At 42.0% G+C, this 19,642-nt stretch overlaps 2 protein-coding genes across 3 annotated transcripts in view; both read right to left on the bottom strand.

The window, feature by feature from the left end:
• IL17RD (interleukin 17 receptor D) overlaps positions 1–19,642 on the bottom strand; it is a 93,320-nt gene that overhangs the window by 60,101 nt on the left and 13,577 nt on the right. The gene's annotated exons all lie outside the window — the stretch shown is intronic.
• Positions 3,637–5,606, bottom strand: HESX1 (HESX homeobox 1). Of its 2 annotated transcripts, none has more exons than XM_068695117.1 (4): positions 5,411–5,606; positions 5,089–5,294; positions 4,677–4,778; positions 3,637–3,735 (listed from the first exon to the last, which is right to left on the bottom strand). In XM_068695117.1, exons 1-4 carry the CDS (start codon positions 5,604–5,606, stop codon positions 3,637–3,639), a joined length of 603 nt encoding a protein of 200 aa, XP_068551218.1. The 2 variants fall into 2 exon arrangements, with proteins under 2 accessions (XP_068551218.1, XP_068551219.1); XM_068695118.1 differs by having other exon boundaries at positions 5,089–5,288; positions 5,411–5,598.

Here is a 19,642-nt window from a genome sequence, read left to right on the forward strand (position 1 = left end):
AGGTCGCCTGCTAAATTTTCTTATCACTGCAAGCATATCTCAGTACCAGATTCCTTACTTTAAAACAATGTAACTCTGCAAAAACAACATTTTTATTCCCACAGAATGAGCACTGGAGCCCACGCAAGGCAACACAGATGGGAGAAGAGGAGGCTGTGGCTTCACAAATATGAAGGTCAGAATAGGAACCAAGATGAATGATACTTTTCTGATCACAGTTCTGAAAGGTAGGTAAACAGAAACACTGCAAGACAAAGTATGCAGAACTGGGATGGGATGAGATTTCAGTATGCACAGTGATTTCTTCTGACAGTCCCACCTGTTATTCTTAGTTGCCTAGGCACAGCCAGTCCAAGTAGCAGTATTACATGCACTACAAAGACAGCCCAGAAAGCTTCATATTATCAGGAGTTACAAGCTTAGAAAATCCTATGAAGTACAGACTAATATTTTAAGATGGAAAAGAAATTCAAATGTATTTGAGAAAGTCATTGCCACAATTTAAACCCAAACTGGTCAAAATAGGCATAAATGTGAAGTTAAAGGTTCTCTTTTAACTATTTACTTTGGGATGAATGATCTAAGCCAAGATGAATTACATAATGCAATCATGTTATTCAACTTTGTGCCCCTCACAGGACTATGCACAGCTCTCAGTACCTTCCTTACACAAGCCATCCTTCTAGTAACATTTGCTAATTGAAAGCTTGAAAGCTGGACACCAGAGCTGGTGCTATTATTTTTCTCCTTCTCTTAAATTGTTTGTCCGACTTCCGACACCTGAGACAAGTTCCATTATAAAAGACATTAGGTGTATTTAGGTATTTGCTAGATAATAGAGTGAGGTTCTTAGCCACCAATCTGGACAGATTATTCTAATCTGTTGTTGTTGGAAACCTTGTTTCCAGCAGTAAAATTAACAATAGGTTTCAAATTACCAGCACTAAAGTTAAGCTATGGGTAATATGTTTTGAGGTGTGAAGAAAAACAAAATAGGAACTCATGCATTCATGATATTGTCTTTACCTCAAATAAGATCTGTATCTGAATTGAGTTTCCCTTTCTCTAAAACTATTCCTAATGGATTTGGCTCCATTTAAATTGCTTTATTTGTGATTGTATCCTGCATTCAAAAATATTTAAGAGAACAACAGAAATTCACTTAATAATATTTATTGTAATTGTCACTTCCTAAATCTAACAAAGCATCGATAATTAATATTTCAATGTCGGGTAAAAGCTTGGTGCTTCCACACTAAAATAAGCTTTCCAGAAGCAAAGTCAAGCAATTCAAGATTTTAGGACTTCTACAAAAATGAAGGCAATAAACCCATGAAGTTACAGACACAAAATGGCAAATACCTGTAATCTAGCTCTAAAATAATGCAGCATTTAAATAATATTTTTAAGGAAATATAGAATTGGATTTTATTGAAAGTCTTACATCTCAACCTATCATCTAAAATATTGACTAAGGACTGATGTTGGATCATCCTTTCCTTTAGCTTTTTCTATGAAACTACATAAGATTAAGTTTTTAACATCAGTCCTTTTCTTAAGCTTACCTCTTATTCTGTAGGACACCATTTTCTACAGGGAACAACAATTTGCTTTTCATTCATGACATGAGATGTATGATGTATCTGGTAAAATCCTAAACTAACTGTACTTTGCAATAACTTGCAAACATTCAGCAAAGCTACATTAAGGCATCCATTATTACAACTGAAATGTAAAATACAGATTTCTAAGAAAGTAAGCTAAAAGAAAAGCAGAGCACACATCAGAAAGAATCAAGAATGGTCTGGAAGTAGTAAAGACAGGTCTAAAATTTTAACCCTACCTCTAGAGATTATAGTGCATTGAAAGTAACATGCCAGAAGAAAAAAAAAAAAAAAAGTATTTCTGTTGTCATTTTATTCTTATTAAACATTAAAGTACTACTAGCCTAACTGCATTCAGACAACTACGACAGTAGAAGGATTTATACAATTTCTTCTGCACCTCCTCCCTCCCTTTTCTTCCCCCCACCCATTTACATTTAACATGTATTAACAATGACAAACTGACTTTCATTTACTCATAAGTGACTCCAAAGAAACCAAGTGTCAGAGGCCTGGTGGTGAGTGCATGTAGATTGAAGACAGGCTCAAGTTCTTCCTCCAGCGAATATCAAAGTACTTCCTAGAAAAAAAATGTTTCCTCATGAAATGTGGAAATCAACAGCAGAATGTATTAGCTCAGTGGCTAGGCATTCCTTCAAGGCAGAAGAGTCAAACATCTAAACTTAGAATGAGATACAAAGAGGATTTCAAAGTCATAAGCATTCTTCACATAATTTCTGCTCCCTACTTTTCAGAGTTTTGCTCTTTTTGTTTTTCAATCTTGCATATTAAAAACCTTTTCTTTGCAGCAGATAAAATGATTCAGCTCATTTTTTTCACTATTGCAAATATAGTTTTGGTTCAAAATAAAACTTATTTTTCATGTCAGCCAAGTGGGAAAACCCAATTAATGAAATCTTATGCCTAAATTCTTTAAGATTCACCATTTGTTGTGGGTTGAAATTTTAATTAAAGGCGGTGCTTCTACTGACCATCTGCCATCACTTTGCATTAACAAAATGAGTTTATGCACATACAGCTGGACCCATGTACATGTGCCTCTAGTAAGTAATGTGGACCAGTTTCACTGAAGGACACCAGCACTTCAAGCATGTGGTGCTTTAAGCTCTGCTGTACATGCAACAGCACAGACCTGTACTTACCTCTGGCCATGATGTAGAAAAACAGAGTTTATTTAAATAGTTTAAGGCCATCCTTATGCATACTGACTTCTGGCTGAAAATCAAGTATGAGGATAATTAATTTTCATAGAGTGTCTGATAAAAAAATATTCAACAACCTAAAATTAATGGCAATGATCTGGATAGCTGATATGGTCCCAACTGATTTGATCCTATGAAATGCTGCATTCTGTCACTACAAGATAATGATGGCAACTCTGGAACTGCAACACTCACACTGAAAACGAAGGAGATAGCTGAGTTGAAGCATTAAACAAGCAAATATAAATGAATTGAAATATATAAAAGAATATTAAAATTTTAAGCTTTTTTTCAGTGAAACAATGGTTCAAACTGAAAACAGTCGGCTGAATGCTAGTCCTTCCATCTTCATGGAGAACTTTTTTTATTTTAGAAAATATGTTCTTTTTATAGCTATTTAAATTCTACTGCAATGTACAATTTCATATATCAAGCACTTTTTTTTGCATATTGAGTATTTTACACTTCAAAATTATGTAGCTTTAGGTCTCTATCAGTTAAGCCTGCAGTAATTCACACAAGCTGAAAATCTTGTGCAACCCAGAGTTTGTGTTTTTTAACTGTAAAAAAATATATACACTTTTCTGAAAGTATTTATTAAAATATATAGAAAAGTTGACTTTCTCCACAAAAAGTAAGTTATAATAATACTTCGAGTATTTACAGTTTATTTGACTGAAAATCATTGTAACATTTCAAATCTAGTGATAAAATCATATAATTAGTACATCATTACTTAGTACAAATTATGACAATAACTAGTAATTCTTCATGTTCTATTGTAGTAGTATAGTGGCAAACCATCCTTTCTACTCTAGCAGGCTGGAGGTGAAAGTATTTTTCACCATTAGAAACTGTGATTCTCGGTGTGATCTCTTCAGCTTTGCACGACGGTTCTGAAACCAGATCTAAAATTGAAACAAAAGTCATGGTTTTCAGAAATACAGCACTGTAATCACAGCAAGCTTTGAAATTTAAAAATATTCACACAACTCTACAGTATTTTGTGAAATGCCAGTAGTTTGGAAGCTTAATAAAAAGTTAAAATCTGAAGACAGTGACCAGCACTAATTAAGACTAAGAAAATAATGCCCTCAGTTTTGCTGGAAAATGAGAACCAGCTTCACTAATACAAAAATTAGTATCAACTTCAGTGACACTGAATGGAAGTTCCTGAGCAGCTGCAATTCACATACAAGTCTGAAGGTGTAACTTCAACTGCTTAATTAATAGCAGCACCAAACTCCCCATCAAGCCCAATAAGAACTCAAATCAAAACCGTAATAAATATCAAGGCGAGGCCTGAATTCTAATTTTTATGGTATGCTTATCACATTTGATTAGCTGGAAATGAATAATTAAAATCCTGAGTAGATTTTGCTTTTGGCCAGATACATGGCATAGGCTCAAATGCTGGTTTAACACAGTTGTACTCTCCTGACACTCAAAATGCTAATCTACTAATGCATTCCAAGAAATTACTTCAATAGTTGTTTCAAATTTGTTTTTTAAGTATCTTGACATGCATAATTTTAAAACCAGGGAGCAAGTGATCAAGTTCCACAAACAACTAGAGATTAACAAAGCAGAAATCACAGAAATATTAGTGATAAACGTCTCATTGATGCTATGGAAAAAGGGTTGGGGTTGCAGAACGAATTCAATGGCTGTCATTTCTCAAATCACTCAATGCATACTGTTATGTATAAATGCACACTGTTTTAAATTGATATTAAAATTATTGTTACTACCATCATCTGTCTATTTATATCACCAGACAGTACACACATATCACCAGACAGTACACATGGATGGAAATATGGAAATTTTCAAGAAACAATTTAATTACCTGGATCCTGTCTTCATCTAAGTCTAATTTGTGAGCCAGTTCTTCTCTAATATCAATGCCGGGGTAGGAGTTCATTTTAAAAACATTTTCCAAGACTTCAATCTGAGGAGATTAAAATAAACTTTTTGAGTAATCATCGCTATTGTTATAGGAGTTAAAATAAATAAATAAATAGAAACAGCTTAATTTGTTTAATAGAAGACTTCCAAGCAGTGCTTGGACAGTTCTGCTTTCATGAACAAACATCAACGAGATGAAGCTAGTAACATTATTGTGAATTTACACTAGTTCTTAATTACACTTCTGTATGGAGAGATATACAATATCAAATTAGTCAGCTGTTTTAGGCTTCTACCAACAATTTACTAAACTGCATTGTTAGTCCTTTATTAAATAGTAAGAAAATCCCTACCTGGTTTCTATTGAAAGCAGTTCTTGGTCTTCTACCCCTGTACCAGCTCAATTCTCGTTTGAAAGATAGCCTTTCAGTGACTGAAAAATATTTTTCACATTTCAAAACTTTTTCCTCTTGCATTGGATCACTGTTAGCATGAAATAATGAATTTTCATAGGAAACAACAGGGATTTGCAGATGGGAATTACTGTCATCACCTAAAACTAGAAAAAGCAAGCAAACGAACTTCTATTTACTGGTTTTCAGTAGAAACATGACAATATATACATTTTAAAAAGATTAAAAGCTTGAGAAGTTAGAAAACAGACTGCTGGCTTACCCAAGTTGGTGCATGCATCCATCCATGGTCTGTGAGGTTTCACTGCAGGAATGCCATCTTTTTTCTGCTCCAATCCCAAAATACTTTCAATGGAAAAGGAACACTGTGTGGTTTTATTTTCTGAAAGATTCTGAGACGCCGATGTATTAGCAGCACACAGCGATGTACTTGCCATGATTTCACCTTCAGCTAGCATAGCACGTATACTGTACTTGCATTTCTCCCAAAGTCCTCCTTATAGCTATGTTGACAAGGGGGTTGGATTTGCAACGTCATTAATTAAAATCTTTTATTAGAAAGTTTTAGCATGTCAATGAAAACTCTCCCACCAAGAGGCACGAGGAGTTAATTGTTTATTTGTTTGCAAGTAATTAGCAACTAATGGTGACACTAGGGGGGCCACCAAGAGGGACAAAAAGCGTTATCTCTCCTAACCAGAACATCAACTTAACTTCCTCAAAAGAAGCTATGCACAAATATAGTACTTCTCCTTTATTTGAAATCATTAATGTATAAAATCATTTTTTTTTAAAACTTTATACTCTAATGGACTCCACTTACCTAAACATAGCAGCTCGATAGGAAACCAGTGAAGTAATAAGTAATCTCATTTAAGTGAATTTCCTTCCAAGGAAATTTAAAAATAATCTCTTAATGCTATTAGGATAATCCCAATGAAAATGCCTCTGTTTTTTCATATGCATATGTAATGGTTAACATGGTCAATAAAACAACAATAGCTTTTGGCATAAAGCACTGTGCAGTGGGTTGGCAATGTTGTCAAATCTCAGTGTAATTGCCTTCCAAGTGCCTGGATTAGTTAGAAGGAACAGTTGCACCAACTATTTTAAATAATTCATGCATTCATTTTTCTTACTAAAATAACTTTGTTGCAGCTTTTTTAAAAAATACCATATGTGAAATTTCCTGATCACTCTTTAAAACATGTGAACAAAGCTTGAAGTAATACAAACCGCACACTCAAATTTACTGGTCTCAAAATACCCTTCTAGTGCTAGGTATTCCTCCTTTCCTGTAAGTGGGTTTATAACCAATAGAAATTTATTTTACAGAGTATGCATTTAAAAAGGCCCAAACTCATGAGTAATAGAGAGAAAGGAAGTAAAGCTTTTGTTTTGAAGTTCAAAGTTTAAAAAGAGTATTATGATTTCACTTATTATAAAGTATCAGATATAACATCTTTATATTTAAACTCATCTGTAAGCCCCAAAGCAATTGCATATGGTCACAACCACCTTTTCATTCAGGGTAACCTCTTTACAAATTCTTCCTTTTCTTATTTTAGATAAAGCTATTTGATAAATGCAAGCATTATTTTAATTTCAGAACACAAATTTACCAATCTTAAATAAAACATTGGAAAACATGACGTAGGACTGTACACTTTCAGAGGAAAAATCTGTCCCTTTTTTCCTTGTTTCATCATTTTCTCATAAGAGTTTATTCTGTGTGATCAGTCACATTCTTATGACTAACAATTAACATTAAGCAAATAAACAGCATCTCCACTTTGATTGTCTGTTCATTTGTAAACCATCCAAGCTCAACCTTTAGGAATGACAGAAGCTGGAAAACAGCCAGGGAAATAGCACCCTATGGAAATGACAGCGCAGTATTGAGGAAAATTCTAGTAAGAGCTATGCAATGATACAGAACTTTATATCAAAACAATGTTGAGCTGAAGAATGTTGACTAAGTGCTGTGCAATGAAACTGTTGTCAAATCAAACTGAAAAAGTGGCAAATCAAGAAGTGATCTTACCAAGAAACCTTATCAACATATACATGTATTTTGAAGTGGCATCAGAATAAATCACAAAATCACAGAATCACAGAATTTCTAGGTTGGAAGAGACCTCAAGATCATTGAGTCCAACCTCTAACCTAACGCTAACAGTACCCACTAAACCATATCCCTAAGCTCTACATCTAAACGTCTTTTGAAGACTACCAGGGATGGTGACTCCACCACCTCCCTGGGCAGCCTGTTCCAATGCCTCACAACCCTTTCAGTAAAGAAGCTCTTCCTAACATCTAACCTAAAACTCCCCTGGCGCAACTTTAGCCCATTCCCCCTCGTCCTGTCACCAGGCACGTGGGAGAACAGGCCAACCCCCACCTCTCTACAGCCTCCTTTAAGGTATCTATAGAGAGCGATAAGGTCGCCCCTGAGCCTCCTCTTCTCCAGGCTGAACAAGCCCAGCTCCCTCAGCCGCTCCTCGTAGGACTTGTTCTCCAGGCCCCTCACCAGCTTCGTTGCCCTTCTCTGGACCCGCTCAAGCACCTCCATGTCCTTCTTGTAGCGAGGGGCCCAAAACTGAACACAGTACTTGAGGTGCGGCCTCACCAGAGCCGAGTACAGGGGGACGATCACCTCCCTAGCCCTGCTGGTCACGCTGTTTCTGATACAAGCCAGGATGCCGTTGGCCTTCTTGGCCACCTGAGCACACTGCTGGCTCATATTCAGCCGACTGTCCACCATCACTCCCAGGTCCTTCTCTGCCTGGCAGCTCTCCAACCATTCCTCTCCCAGCCTGTAGCTCTGCTTGGGGTTATTGCGCCCCAGGTGCAGGACCCGGCACTTGGCCTTGTTGAACTTCATGCAGTTGACCTCAGCCCATCGGTGCAGCCTATCCAGATCCTCCTGCAGAGCCTTCCTACCCTTGAGCAGATCGACACACGCACCTAGCTTGGTGTCATCTGCAAACTTACTGAGGGTGCACTCAATGCCGTCATCCAGATCATTGATGAAGATATTAAAGAGGACCGGCCCCAGCACCGAGCCCTGGGGGACGCCACTAGTGACTGGCCTCCAACTGGACTTGGCTCCATTTACCACAACTCTTTGGGCCTGGCTATCCAGCCAGTTTCTAACCCAACGAAGCGTGCGCCAGTCCAAGCCAAGAGCAGCCAGTTTCTTGAGGAGAATGCTGTGGGAGACGGTGTCAAAAGCCTTGCTGAAGTCAAGGTAGACCACATCCACAGCCTTTCCCTCGTCCACCCAGCGCGTCACTTTGTCGTAGAAGGAGATCAGGTTCGTCAAGCAGGACCTGCCTTCCATAAACCCATGCTGACTGGGCCTGATCGCCTGCTTGCCCTTCAAGTGCCGCATGATGACTCCCAAGAGGATCTGCTCCATGAGCTTCCCTGGTACTGAGGTCAAACTGACAGGCCTGTAGTTCCCCGGGTCTGTCCTCCGGCCCTTCTTGTAGATGGGCGTCACGTTTGCTAGCCGCCAGTCAGCTGGGACCTCCCCCGATAGCCAGGACTGCTGATAAATGATGGATAGGGGCTTGGCCAGCTCCTCTGCCAGTTCTCTCAGTACCCTTGGGTGGATCCCATCCGGCCCCATCGATTTGTGCACATCCAAGTGCCGTAGCAGGTCACCAACCAGTTCTTCGTGGATGGTGAGGGCCACATCCTGCTCCCCGTCCCCTTCCACCCTTTCTGGGTACTGGGTATCCAGAGAGCAACCGGTTTTGCCGCTAAAGACTGAGGCAAAGAAGGCATTAAGCACCTCCGCCTTTTCCTCATCTCTTGTAACTAAGTTTCCCCCTGCATCCAGTAAAGGATGGAGATTCTCCTTAGTCTTCCGTTTTGTGTTGATGTATTTATAAAAGCGTTTTTTGTTATCTTTAACAGCAGTAGCCAGATTGAGCTCCAGATGAGCTTTGGCCTTCCTAATCTTGTCCCTGCACAGCCTCGCTACATCCTCATAGTCCTCCTTAGTGGCCTGCCCAATTTTCCAAAGATTATAAACCCTCTTTTTTCTCCTAAGCTCAAGCCACAATTCTCTGTTGAGCCAGGCTGGTCTTCTTCCCCGCTGGCTCATCTTTGGGCGCATGGGAATAGACCGCTCCTGTGCCATTAGGATTTGCCTCTTAAAGAGCGCCCAGCCTTTCTGGACCCCTCTGCCCTTCAGAACCGCCTCCCATGGGACTCCACCAACTAGTGTCCTGAGCAGCCCAAAGTCAGCCCTCTGAAAGTCCAATACAGTGGTTTTACTGGTTCCCTTCCTGGCCCCGCCAAGAATAGTGAACTCCACCATTTCGTGGTCACTCTGCCCAAGACTGTTCCCGACAATCACATCCTCCACCAGTCCTTCTCTGTTTGTGAAGAGAAGGTCTAGCAGGGCACCACCCCTGGTAGGTTCACTAATCAGCTGCGTCAGGAAGCTATCGTCCACTTTCTCCAGAAACCTCCTAGACTGCTTCCTCTGGGCTGTGTTGTGCTTCCAGGATATGTCAGGGAAGTTGAAGTCCCCCACGAGATCCTCCTGCAGAGCCTTCCTACCCTCAAGCAGATCGACACACGCACCTAACTTGGTGTCATCTGCAAACTTACTGAGGGTGCACTCAATGCCCTCGTCCAGATCATCGATGAAGATGTTAAAGAGGACCGGCCCCAGCACCGAGCCCTGGGGGACGCCACTAGTGACTGGCCTCCAACTGGACTTGACTCCATTTACCACAAATCTTTGGGCCCGGCTATCCAGCCAGTTTCTAACCCAACGAAGCATGCGCCAGTCCAAGCCAAGAGCAGCCAGTTTCTTGAGGAGAATGCTGTGGGAGATGGTGTCAAAAACCTTGCTGAAGTCAAGGTAGACCACATCCACAGCCTTTCCCTCGTCCACCCAGCGCGTCACTTTGTCGTAGAAGGAGATCAGGTTCGTCAAGCAGGACCTGCCTTCCATAAACCCATGCTGACTGGGCCTGATCGCCTGCTTGCCCTTCAAGTGCCGCATGATGACTCCCAAGAGTCATCATGCAGTGACCACCTGCTAGATAAGTCCTAACCAGCATTTAACAGCCTCAGCAACCACAAAGTATAGATGCAGAAGAAAAGGCACAAGAATCAGTATAAGAAACAGCTGTTCATTGGCCACTGACATGCCTTGTGATGATATCAATGTAGAGGAAGAGTAACAAGTCCCATGGGACTGCATAGGGCACATCAGTAAGGCTCCCTTTACACATGATCAGCACTCCCATCAACTTATTGAGCAAAGAGCAAACTCTGATGGTTAGCAGACTGCTAAGAAAGCTGGCTTAGAAGTCCAATTAAAGATCTATGACAGAATGTCAAAATTTAGAATTCCGAGAACATACTGACAGTTCTTTAAGTAGATGTTCTGTACTTGAACTCATATGCAGACTTGGGGCAAAAAGAATATGTAGTTTGTGTTAATCAGATGGGTAAGGCAACGTTGTGTCCAAAGAAATGCTTACCTGATAAAATTTTCCCTCAGATTCTCCTTAACTCTTGAACGTTCCTTTCTTAAGAAAACCCAGTGTCAATTTTCAGAAAGCTGCAGAGCAGATAAAATGCCTTTTCCTAACTGGAAGAGTCAAGAGCACCTTGGCACTTTCATGCGTTATGAACCTTTTCTTGTTTTCCGCAAGAGCCTCTAACATATTTGGTAGCCTCTGTAAAAGTCTCTTCTGACCAGAAAGTTCCATTATTTCACAGTGGAATATTTGGTGAACTAGAGGTCAGTGGGAAGTGACAGCCTTACAGCCCTTTATGTTTCAGTACAGTTTGTCCTAACAAGGCAACCTATGATCTTAGCTAAGCAACAGGTCTCCTTTTCTTGACTGCAGACACTTGAGTATTCAAACTGCACACCAGGCCCAGAGGTTACTGAAGAGATAAAGCAAAGCCTCTTGCACACCAGTGATCGGTAGATGAATCTTCTGCCTCTACAGGTTCTACATGGAATATCAGCTTTACAAGTAAAAAAGGAAAAAAAAAAAAAAAAGGAAAAAAAAAAGAAACAATACATCTCCATCTCCTTCATTTGGAGCTGCTTACCAATTTATCCATCCTGAAGAGGTTTCATGTATGATCACTAATAGACGGTCTCTAGAATTCAGAAACTAATGTGGACTTTAATAATACAAGAAACCTCCTAATGAATATAAACAGCTGGTTTCCAAATACAGACCACTGTTTACTTTTTAAGTGCAAAAAACCACCACCAACAAAACACAGCACAAGCACTGATACAAAAACATTTCAGAAAATATTTATTTCACCTGAACAAATAGGAATGAAATTAACCTGGGCTACACAATTAATACTCAGATTACCACATCCATCAAGTCCTAAACTGGTAACTACCTTCCTAAGTGATCTCTTCAGGAAACTACCAAGAACTATCAATAAAGACAGGCATAGGTGTTGATAAGAGAAATATTTGTGAGGCACGTATCTCCACAAAATTAACCATTAAGTTAATTGACTAGGTTAATTGACATTTTGGTTTCTCTGAGACTGTCAAGGATTAAGAAAACCTTTACTGCTAGTTTGCTTGCAGTTGAACGCTCTCATTTTTTAATGACGTTTATTTATTTAAGGACTTGTCAAGGAAAAGAGATCCTAGTAGCACTCAAAAAGAACGTTCATGAAATAAGCCAAAAAACATGTAATGCATTTGCTCAGAAGTCAGAAACTGATCAAATACTGCCATCTGGTGTTTGTGCTCGCCCAGCTGCTAGTTTCCTCTATAATGTTATGCAAATAGAAAACTTATTATTAAAATAATCATGCTAATTTGCTCAATGTTGAATTGAATCAGACCTGGAGACTGCAGTGCAGTAACTGAAACATATCGACACTATTTTTAAACTGAGTGCATGGCTGCAACTGCATACAAGAACTGGAAGTATCAATTCAGATGTTCACAGCTTGCTCATACAATGCTTTCTAACTTCTGAGGTATTCACTAAAATTGAAACACCATGCATCTAAGAGACCTTTATAATATTAATGCCACTCCATATCAGTGTTTATAAAGATTTCATTTGAAAAGAGAAATTATTCTATAGATAACAAGTCTGTATTACACCAAAATTACTTATACAGAGATAAATCTACTGAAAGTCTGGCTGAAGGTCTAACATTCAATTGTTGCTACATTTCTTTGAAGAGAATCTTGCTCAGTTGTAGAAGAAAGCTATTTTTCATTAATATAAAAATAAAAAGCCAACAAACCATTCCATAAGAAATATGGGTAAAATGTTTTCCTAGGGAAAAGCTTGCAATGTTTTAGATTCAAGTAAAGGAGAATTTGATAGTAAAGAACCTGATATGATTTCTAGGAATTCACACTGAAAGTATAAATAGAGCTTGAGCCTTCACTCAAACTTCTTCTCATTATCCCAGCCTATTGGAAATGAGCAATACTTCTTTTGCAACCCATGTGAACTTACCTATGGAGTTTTAGCTAAATACCTTTGCAGGAGCAACGAGAGCAATGTGACAAACACATTGAAAATCCTGGGAAAATCCTGAAACCCTTAAACATGCAGAAACAATTCTCTTACAGCATCACACACCAGAAGGAGCAAACTCATATAGAATCATAGAATATCCTGAGTTGGAAGGGACCCATAAGGATCATCAAGTCCAACTCCTGGCACCACACAGGTCTGCCCAAAAGTTTAGACCATGTGACGAAGTGCACAGTCCAATTGCTTTTTAAATTCAGACAGGCTTGGTGCAGTGACTATGTCCCTGGGGAGCCTGTTCCAATGTGCAACCACTCTTTCGGTGAAGAATCTCTTCCTGATGTCCAGCCTAAATTTCCCCTGCCTCAGCTTAACACCATTCCTGTGGGTCCTATCACTGGTGTTTACAGAGAATGGGTCACCTGCCTCTCCAGTCCCCCTTGCAAGGAAGTTGTAGACAGCGATGAGGTCCCCCCCCAGCCTCCTCTTCTCCAGGCTGAACAGGCCCAGTGACCTCAGCTGCTCCTCATATGTCTTCCTCTCTAGGCCCTTCAACAACTTCGTTGCCCTCCTCTGGACACTCTCCAACAGTTTAATGTCCTTCTTGTACTGTGGTGCCCAGAGCTGCACACAGTACTCCAGGTGAGGCTGCACCAGTGCAGAGCAGAGGGGGACAATCACCTCCCTTGACCAACTAGCGATGCTGTGCTTGATGCACCCCAGGATACGGTTGGCCCTCCTGGCTGCCAGGGCACACTGCTGGCTCATATTCAACTTGCTGTCAACCACAACCCCCAGATCCCTCTCCAGCGTCTCATCGCCCAGTCTGTACGTATAGCCAGGGTTGCCCCGTCCCAGGTGCAGGACCTGGCACTTGCCTTTGTTAAACTTCATGTGGCTGGTGATCGCCCAGCTCTCCAGTCTGTCCAGATCTCTCTGCAAGGCCTTTCCACCCTCATCTGAGTCCACAACTCCTCCAACTGTGGTGTCATCAGCAAATTTGCTCCGAACTCCTTCTAGTCCTACACCCAAATCATTTATAAAGACTTTGAAGAGGACTGGCCCTAAGATGGAGCCTTGAGGGACCCCACTATTGACCGTCTGCCAGCCACATGTGGCCCCATTAACCACAACCCTCTGAGCCCTGCCCGTCAGCCAATTGCTCACCCATCCTATGATGCTTTTGTTAAGTTGTATGCTGGACATTTTGTCCAGTAGGATCCTATGGGAAACTGTGTCAAAAGCCTTGCTGAAGTCCAAAAAGATCATATCAGCTGGTTTCCCCTGGTCAACTAGACAGGTGATCTTATCATAGAAGGAAATCAAATTTGTTAGGCAGGACCTACCCCTCATGAACCCATGTTGGCTGGGACCAATGACTGCATTGTCCCCCAGGTGCGCTTCAGTAACTTCAAGAATCACCTTCTCCATAATTTTACCAGGCACTGTCGTGAGACTGACAGGCCTGTAACTGCTAGGGTCTTCTTTCTTCCCCTTCTTGAAAATTGGGACAACATTTGCCAGCTTCCAGTCTACTGGGACCTCTCCAGATTCCCAAGATCGTTGAAAAATAATTGAGAGAGGTCCTGCAGTGATGTCAGCCAGCTCTTTAAGCACCCTGGGGTGAACCCCATCCGGACCCATGGACTTGTATGGATCCATGTGGAGCAGCAAATCCCGCACACGTTCAGGGGCGGTTGGGAGTTTATCATTCCCACCATCATGGTCCTCCAGCTCAGGGCACCCTGGGTCCTGAAGCCCATCATCAGCATTGAAGACAGAGGTGAAGAAGGCATTAAATGTCTCTGCTTTGCCTATGTCATTGTCTGTGAGGAGACCTTCCCCGTCACATAGCAGACCTATGTTTTCTTTGGTTCTCCTTTTTCTGTTAACATATCTAAAAAAAAACTTTTTTATTGTCTCTCACAGACATGGCCAGCTTCAACTCTAGTTGGGCTTTGGCCCCACAAGTTTTCTCTCTATAAATATGAACAGCATCCCTGTATTACTTCCTCGTCTCCTGACCCTCCTTCCAGCAGCCGTACTCTTTCCATCTAAGCTCCAGGAGAAGATCCCTGGTCAGCCAGGCTGGACTTCTGCCCCACCTGCCTGACTTTTGACTGATATTTTGGAATCGCCTGATCTTGTGCTTTTAGGAGGCAGTGCTTAAAGATTGACCAGCACTGATGGACGCCAATGCCTTCAAAAGCAGCTTCCCAGGGGACCTTGTTGACTAGTTCTCTGAGCAGCCTGAAATCTGCTTTCCCCATATCCAGGGCTGAAGTTTTGGCGGCAGTTTTCCTTCTGTCACCATAAATTCTAAACTCAACCACTTCATGGTGACTATGACAGAGACGACTGCCAATTGCCATGTCTCCCGCAAGACCGTCTTTGTTTTCCAGCAACAGATCAAGGAAGGCACCTTTCCTAGTTGGTTCCCTTAGCACCTGCACCAAGAAGTTATCATCTAGGTGCTTTATGAACCTCCTGGACTTGCTCGTGTCAGCCAGTTGACGTCTGGCAAGTTGAAATCTCCCATGACAAGGGGAGTTGACCTCGAGGTATATCTTAGTTCTGCAAAGAATAATTCATCAGTGTTGTCGTCCTGGCCAGGTGGTCTGTAATAGATTCCCACAACAACATCCCCTTTATTTGTTTGTCCCTTAATCCTTACCCAGAGGCTCTCAACTTTGCCATCCCCAACTTAAAGTTCCACGCAGTCCAGTCCATGCTTCACATACATTGCCACCCTGCCACCTCACCTACCCTGCCTGTCCCTCCTGAAGAGCCTGTAACCATCTATTGCAGCACACCAGCCACAGGACTCATCCCACCAGGTTTAGCTTATGCCGATAATGACATAGCTGTGGGACTGGGCCAAGACTTCTAGCTCATCCATTTTATTCCTCATACTGCATGCTTTTGTGTAGAAGCACTTCAAATGTGCTTCCCTACACATAGCACCTTCCATATCATCCCTTCCAGATTTTTTACCCCCTATTCTTTGCCCAGGAATAGCAAAGTTCACCTGTTGAATGAAGACCTGAAGCCTCAGAAAACTCTGTTTATACCAGCTGAAACAACCACACCAGGAGTTCTTGGTGACATTGTCCTGAGGTTGCAAGGCTTACTGTTGGCTCCTGTTGTTGTTGTCACTCACCCATTGCTACTCCACTGGCAGGTCACCTTTCACAATAGGCTATCAGATTCTTGAAAAGGTGCGAGCAGCACATATAATCTTTCTTGACTACTTATTACACATAGAAAATTGCCTTTCATATCACCTTTCCCACAGCTCCTTTACCCAACTCCACCAGTATTTCAGCACCTTAGACATCTTGCTACATAGAGCTTCCTTAGAAACATGTTTTGAACATAAATTTCAGAGAATATATTCAAAGCCAACTTCAAAATTCTGAAGGTTTTATTTATTTATAGGCAAGAATACCATAAAACCGTTTTTTTTCTCCCCCAAAACACAACTAAAGGCAGTTAGCTATTATTTGCTAAAGTGAAAGCTAATTTGATCTAGAAATATTAAATGAACACTGAGAAATTCAAGGTAAATCCAAGGATAGCAAAAGACTACAGAAATCGTGTTAAGCAGTGTTTAACATACAGAAAAATCCTAACTTATCCAGACAGCTACTTTCACTCTCCAGTAGATCTAAAACATTCTCTCTGTTCTGGTTTCATACCTGAAATCCTCTAAAGAGCTGTTGGCTGCTCTTCTCCCTGTTTGCATTATGCGAAGTATTAGTCCCCACACTTTTAGGGCCTCATGGTAAGCATTTTGTACAAAAAATAAAAAATAATAACATAAAAAGTCTACAATGCTGAGAAAAGCATAGTACCAAAATATGCGTAGTAGTGGGTTCAGAGGGTTTCTTCAATTCATTACTATCCAACCTCATCTGCTGTAGCCAAATTTGTATTCTAAATAAAACTTTCAAATTCCTTTCAACATTTGTAAAAATGTACACAAGGTATAAGACTAGTAAGACATTACTAATATACAGAATGTTTCAATGCAAGAGATCTATTAAAAAAAAAACAAGCTAGTAGTTAAAAGAAGCCCTGATACACAATAGAATTATTTTTAAAAAGTTCCCTCTTGCTACCACAATGAATTGAATCATTAAACTGAATCATTAAGATCAACAGAAAATAGCATTTTCATGCTAAATACCAGCTGAGACACCAAAGCACATTTCTACATATTAAAGATGTTTGATACTGTTTTGTTTTTAGTTCTACAAAACATTTAGTTTTCTAAGAGGTGTTCTTCTCATTTCATAGAATCACAGAATTGTCTAGGTTGGAAGAGACCTCAAGATCATCGAGTCCAACCTCTGACCTACCACTAACCAGTACTCCACTAAACCATATCGCTAAGTTCAACATCTAAAGGTCTTTTAAAGACCTCCAGGGATGGTGACTCAACCACTTCCCCGGACAGCCCATTCCAATGCCTAACAACCCTCTCAGTAAAGAAGTTCTTCCTAATATCCAACCTAAAACACCCATGGCGCAACTTTAGCCAATTCGCCTCATCCTGTCACCAGGCACATGGGAGAATAGTCCAACCCCCACCTCGCTACCGCCTCCTTTAAAGTACTTATAGAGAGTGATAAGGTCACCCCTGAGCCTCCTTTTCTCCAGGCTGAACAAATCCAGTTCCCTCAGCTGCTCCTCATAGGACTTGTTCTCACCAGCTTCGTCACCCTTCTCTGGACTTGCTCGAGCACCTCAATGTCTTTCTTGTAGTGAGGGACCCAAAACTGAACACAGTACTCAAGGTGAGGCCTCACCAGGGCTGAGTAGTGGGGGACAACCACTTCCCTAGACCTGCTGGTCACACTGCTTCTTATACAAGCCAGGATGCTGTCGGCCTTCTTGGCCACCTGAGCACACTGCTGGCTCATATTCAGCTGACTATCCACCAGTACTCCCAAGTCCTTCTCCGCCAGGCAGAACCACTTCCAACCACTCAGCTCCCAGCCTGTAGCTCTGCTTGGGGTTATTGCACCCCAGGTGCAGGGCCTGGCACTTGGCCTTGTTGAACTTCATGCAGTTGACGTCAGCCCATCGGTGCAGCCTATCCAGATTCTCCTGCAGAGCCTCCCTACCCTTGAGCAGATTGACACGTGCACCTACCTTGGTGTCATCTGCGAACTTACTGAGGGTGCACTCGATCCCCTCATCCAGATCATCGATAAAGATCTTAAAGAGGACTGGCCCCAGTACTGAGCCTTGGGGAACACCACTAGTGACCGGCCTCCAGCTGGACTTGACTCCATTCACCACAACTCTTTGGGCCTGGCTATCCAGACAGTTTCTAACCCAACTAAGTATACACCAGTCCAAGCCAGGAGAAACCAGTTTCTTGAGGAGAATGCTGTAGGAAATGGTGTCAAAAGCCTTGCTGAAGTCAAGGTAGACCATATCCACAGCCTTTCCCTCATCCACCCAGCGTGTCACTTTGTCATAGAAGGAGATCAGGTTCATCAAGCAGGACCTGCCTTTCATAAACTCATGCTGACTGGGCCTGATTGCTTGCTTGCCCTGCAGGTGCTGTGTTATGACACTCAAGATAATCTGCTCCATGAGCTTTCCTGGCACTGAGGTCAAACTGACAGGCCTATAGTTCCCCGGGCCTACCCTCCAGCCCTTCTTGTAGATGGGTGTCATGTTTGCTAGCCACCAGTCTACTGCGACCTCCCCCGATAGCCAGGACTGCTGATAAATAATGGAAAGTGCCTGGCCAGCTCCTCTGCCAGTTCTCTCAGTACCCTTGGGTGGATCCCATCCGGCCCCATCAACTTGCGTACATCCAAATGCTGTAGCAGGTCGCCAACCATTTCCCCATGGATAGCGAGGGCCACATTCTGCTCCCCATCCCCTTCCATCAGTTCAGGGTACTGGTTATCCAGAGATCTACTGGTTTTGTCACTAAAGACTGAGGCGAAGAAGGCATTAAGCACCTCCGCCTTTTCCTCATCTTTTGTAACTAAGTTCCCCCCCCGCATCCAGTAAAGGATGGAGATTCTCCTTAGTCTTCCGTTTTGTGTTGATGTATTTGTAAATATGTATTTTTTTGTCTTTAATGGCAGTAGCCAGATTGAGCTCCAGATGAGCTTTGGCCTTTCTAATTTTGTCCCTGCACTGCCTCGCAACATTCTTATAGTCCTCCCGAGTGGCCTGCCCTCTTTTCCAAAGATTATAAACCCTCCTTTTTCTCCTAAACTCAAGCCACAATTCTCTGTTGAGCCAGGCTGGTGTTCTTCCACAGCAGCTTGTCTTTGGGCACATGGGGACTGACTGCTCCTGTGCCATTAAGATTTCCTTCTTGAAGAGTGCCCAGCCTTCCTGGACTCCTCTGCCCTTCAGAACTGCCTCCCAGGGGACTCTGCCAACCAGTGTCCTGAACAGTTCAAAGTTGGCCCTCCAGAAGTCCAATACAGCGGTTTTACTGGTCCCCTTCCTGGCTTCTCCAAGAATGGAGAACTCTACCATTTCATGGTCACTCTGCCCAAGACAGTTTCCAACCACCACATCTCCCACCAGTCCTCCTCTGTGATCAGCAGATCTAGCAGAGTACTTCCCCTGGTAGGCTCACTAACCAGCTGCGTCAGGAAGTTATCTTCCACACTCTGCAGAAACCTCCTAGACTGCTTTCTCTGGGCTGTGTTGTGCTTCCAGGATATATCTGGGAAGTTGAAGTCCCCCATAAGAACTAGCGCTGATGATTTCGCAACTTTTGTCAGCTGCCTGTAGAACTCCTCATCAGTCTCCTCATCCTGGTTCGGCGGTGTATAACAGAACCCTACCAGGATGCTTGCCTTGTTCGTGTTAGCCTTCCCGCTGATCCTAACCCATAGGGACTCAACCTTATCATTCCCAGCCTCAAGTTCCACGACATCAAAACTCTCTGATATAGAGAGCCACACCACCACCCCTTCTGTGCTGCCTGTCCCTTCTGA

Source organism: Anas acuta, chromosome 11 (assembly GCF_963932015.1).
Source record: "Anas acuta chromosome 11, bAnaAcu1.1, whole genome shotgun sequence".
Lineage (NCBI taxonomy): Eukaryota > Metazoa > Chordata > Aves > Anseriformes > Anatidae > Anas > Anas acuta.

Bases quoted from the DNA above. Each gene is read 5' to 3' on its own strand.
- HESX1 (XM_068695117.1), bottom strand. From the start codon at position 5,606: ATGCTAGCTGAAGGTGAAATCATGGCAAGTACATCGCTGTGTGCTGCT. The intron at 5,295-5,410 runs GTAAGCCAGCAG...TGCTTTTTCTAG, and splicing joins GGATGCATGCACCAACTTGG to TTTTAGGTGATGACAGTAAT. The intron at 3,736-4,676 runs GTAATTAAATTG...TTTCAATTTTAG, and splicing joins TAGATGAAGACAGGATCCAG to ATCTGGTTTCAGAACCGTCG.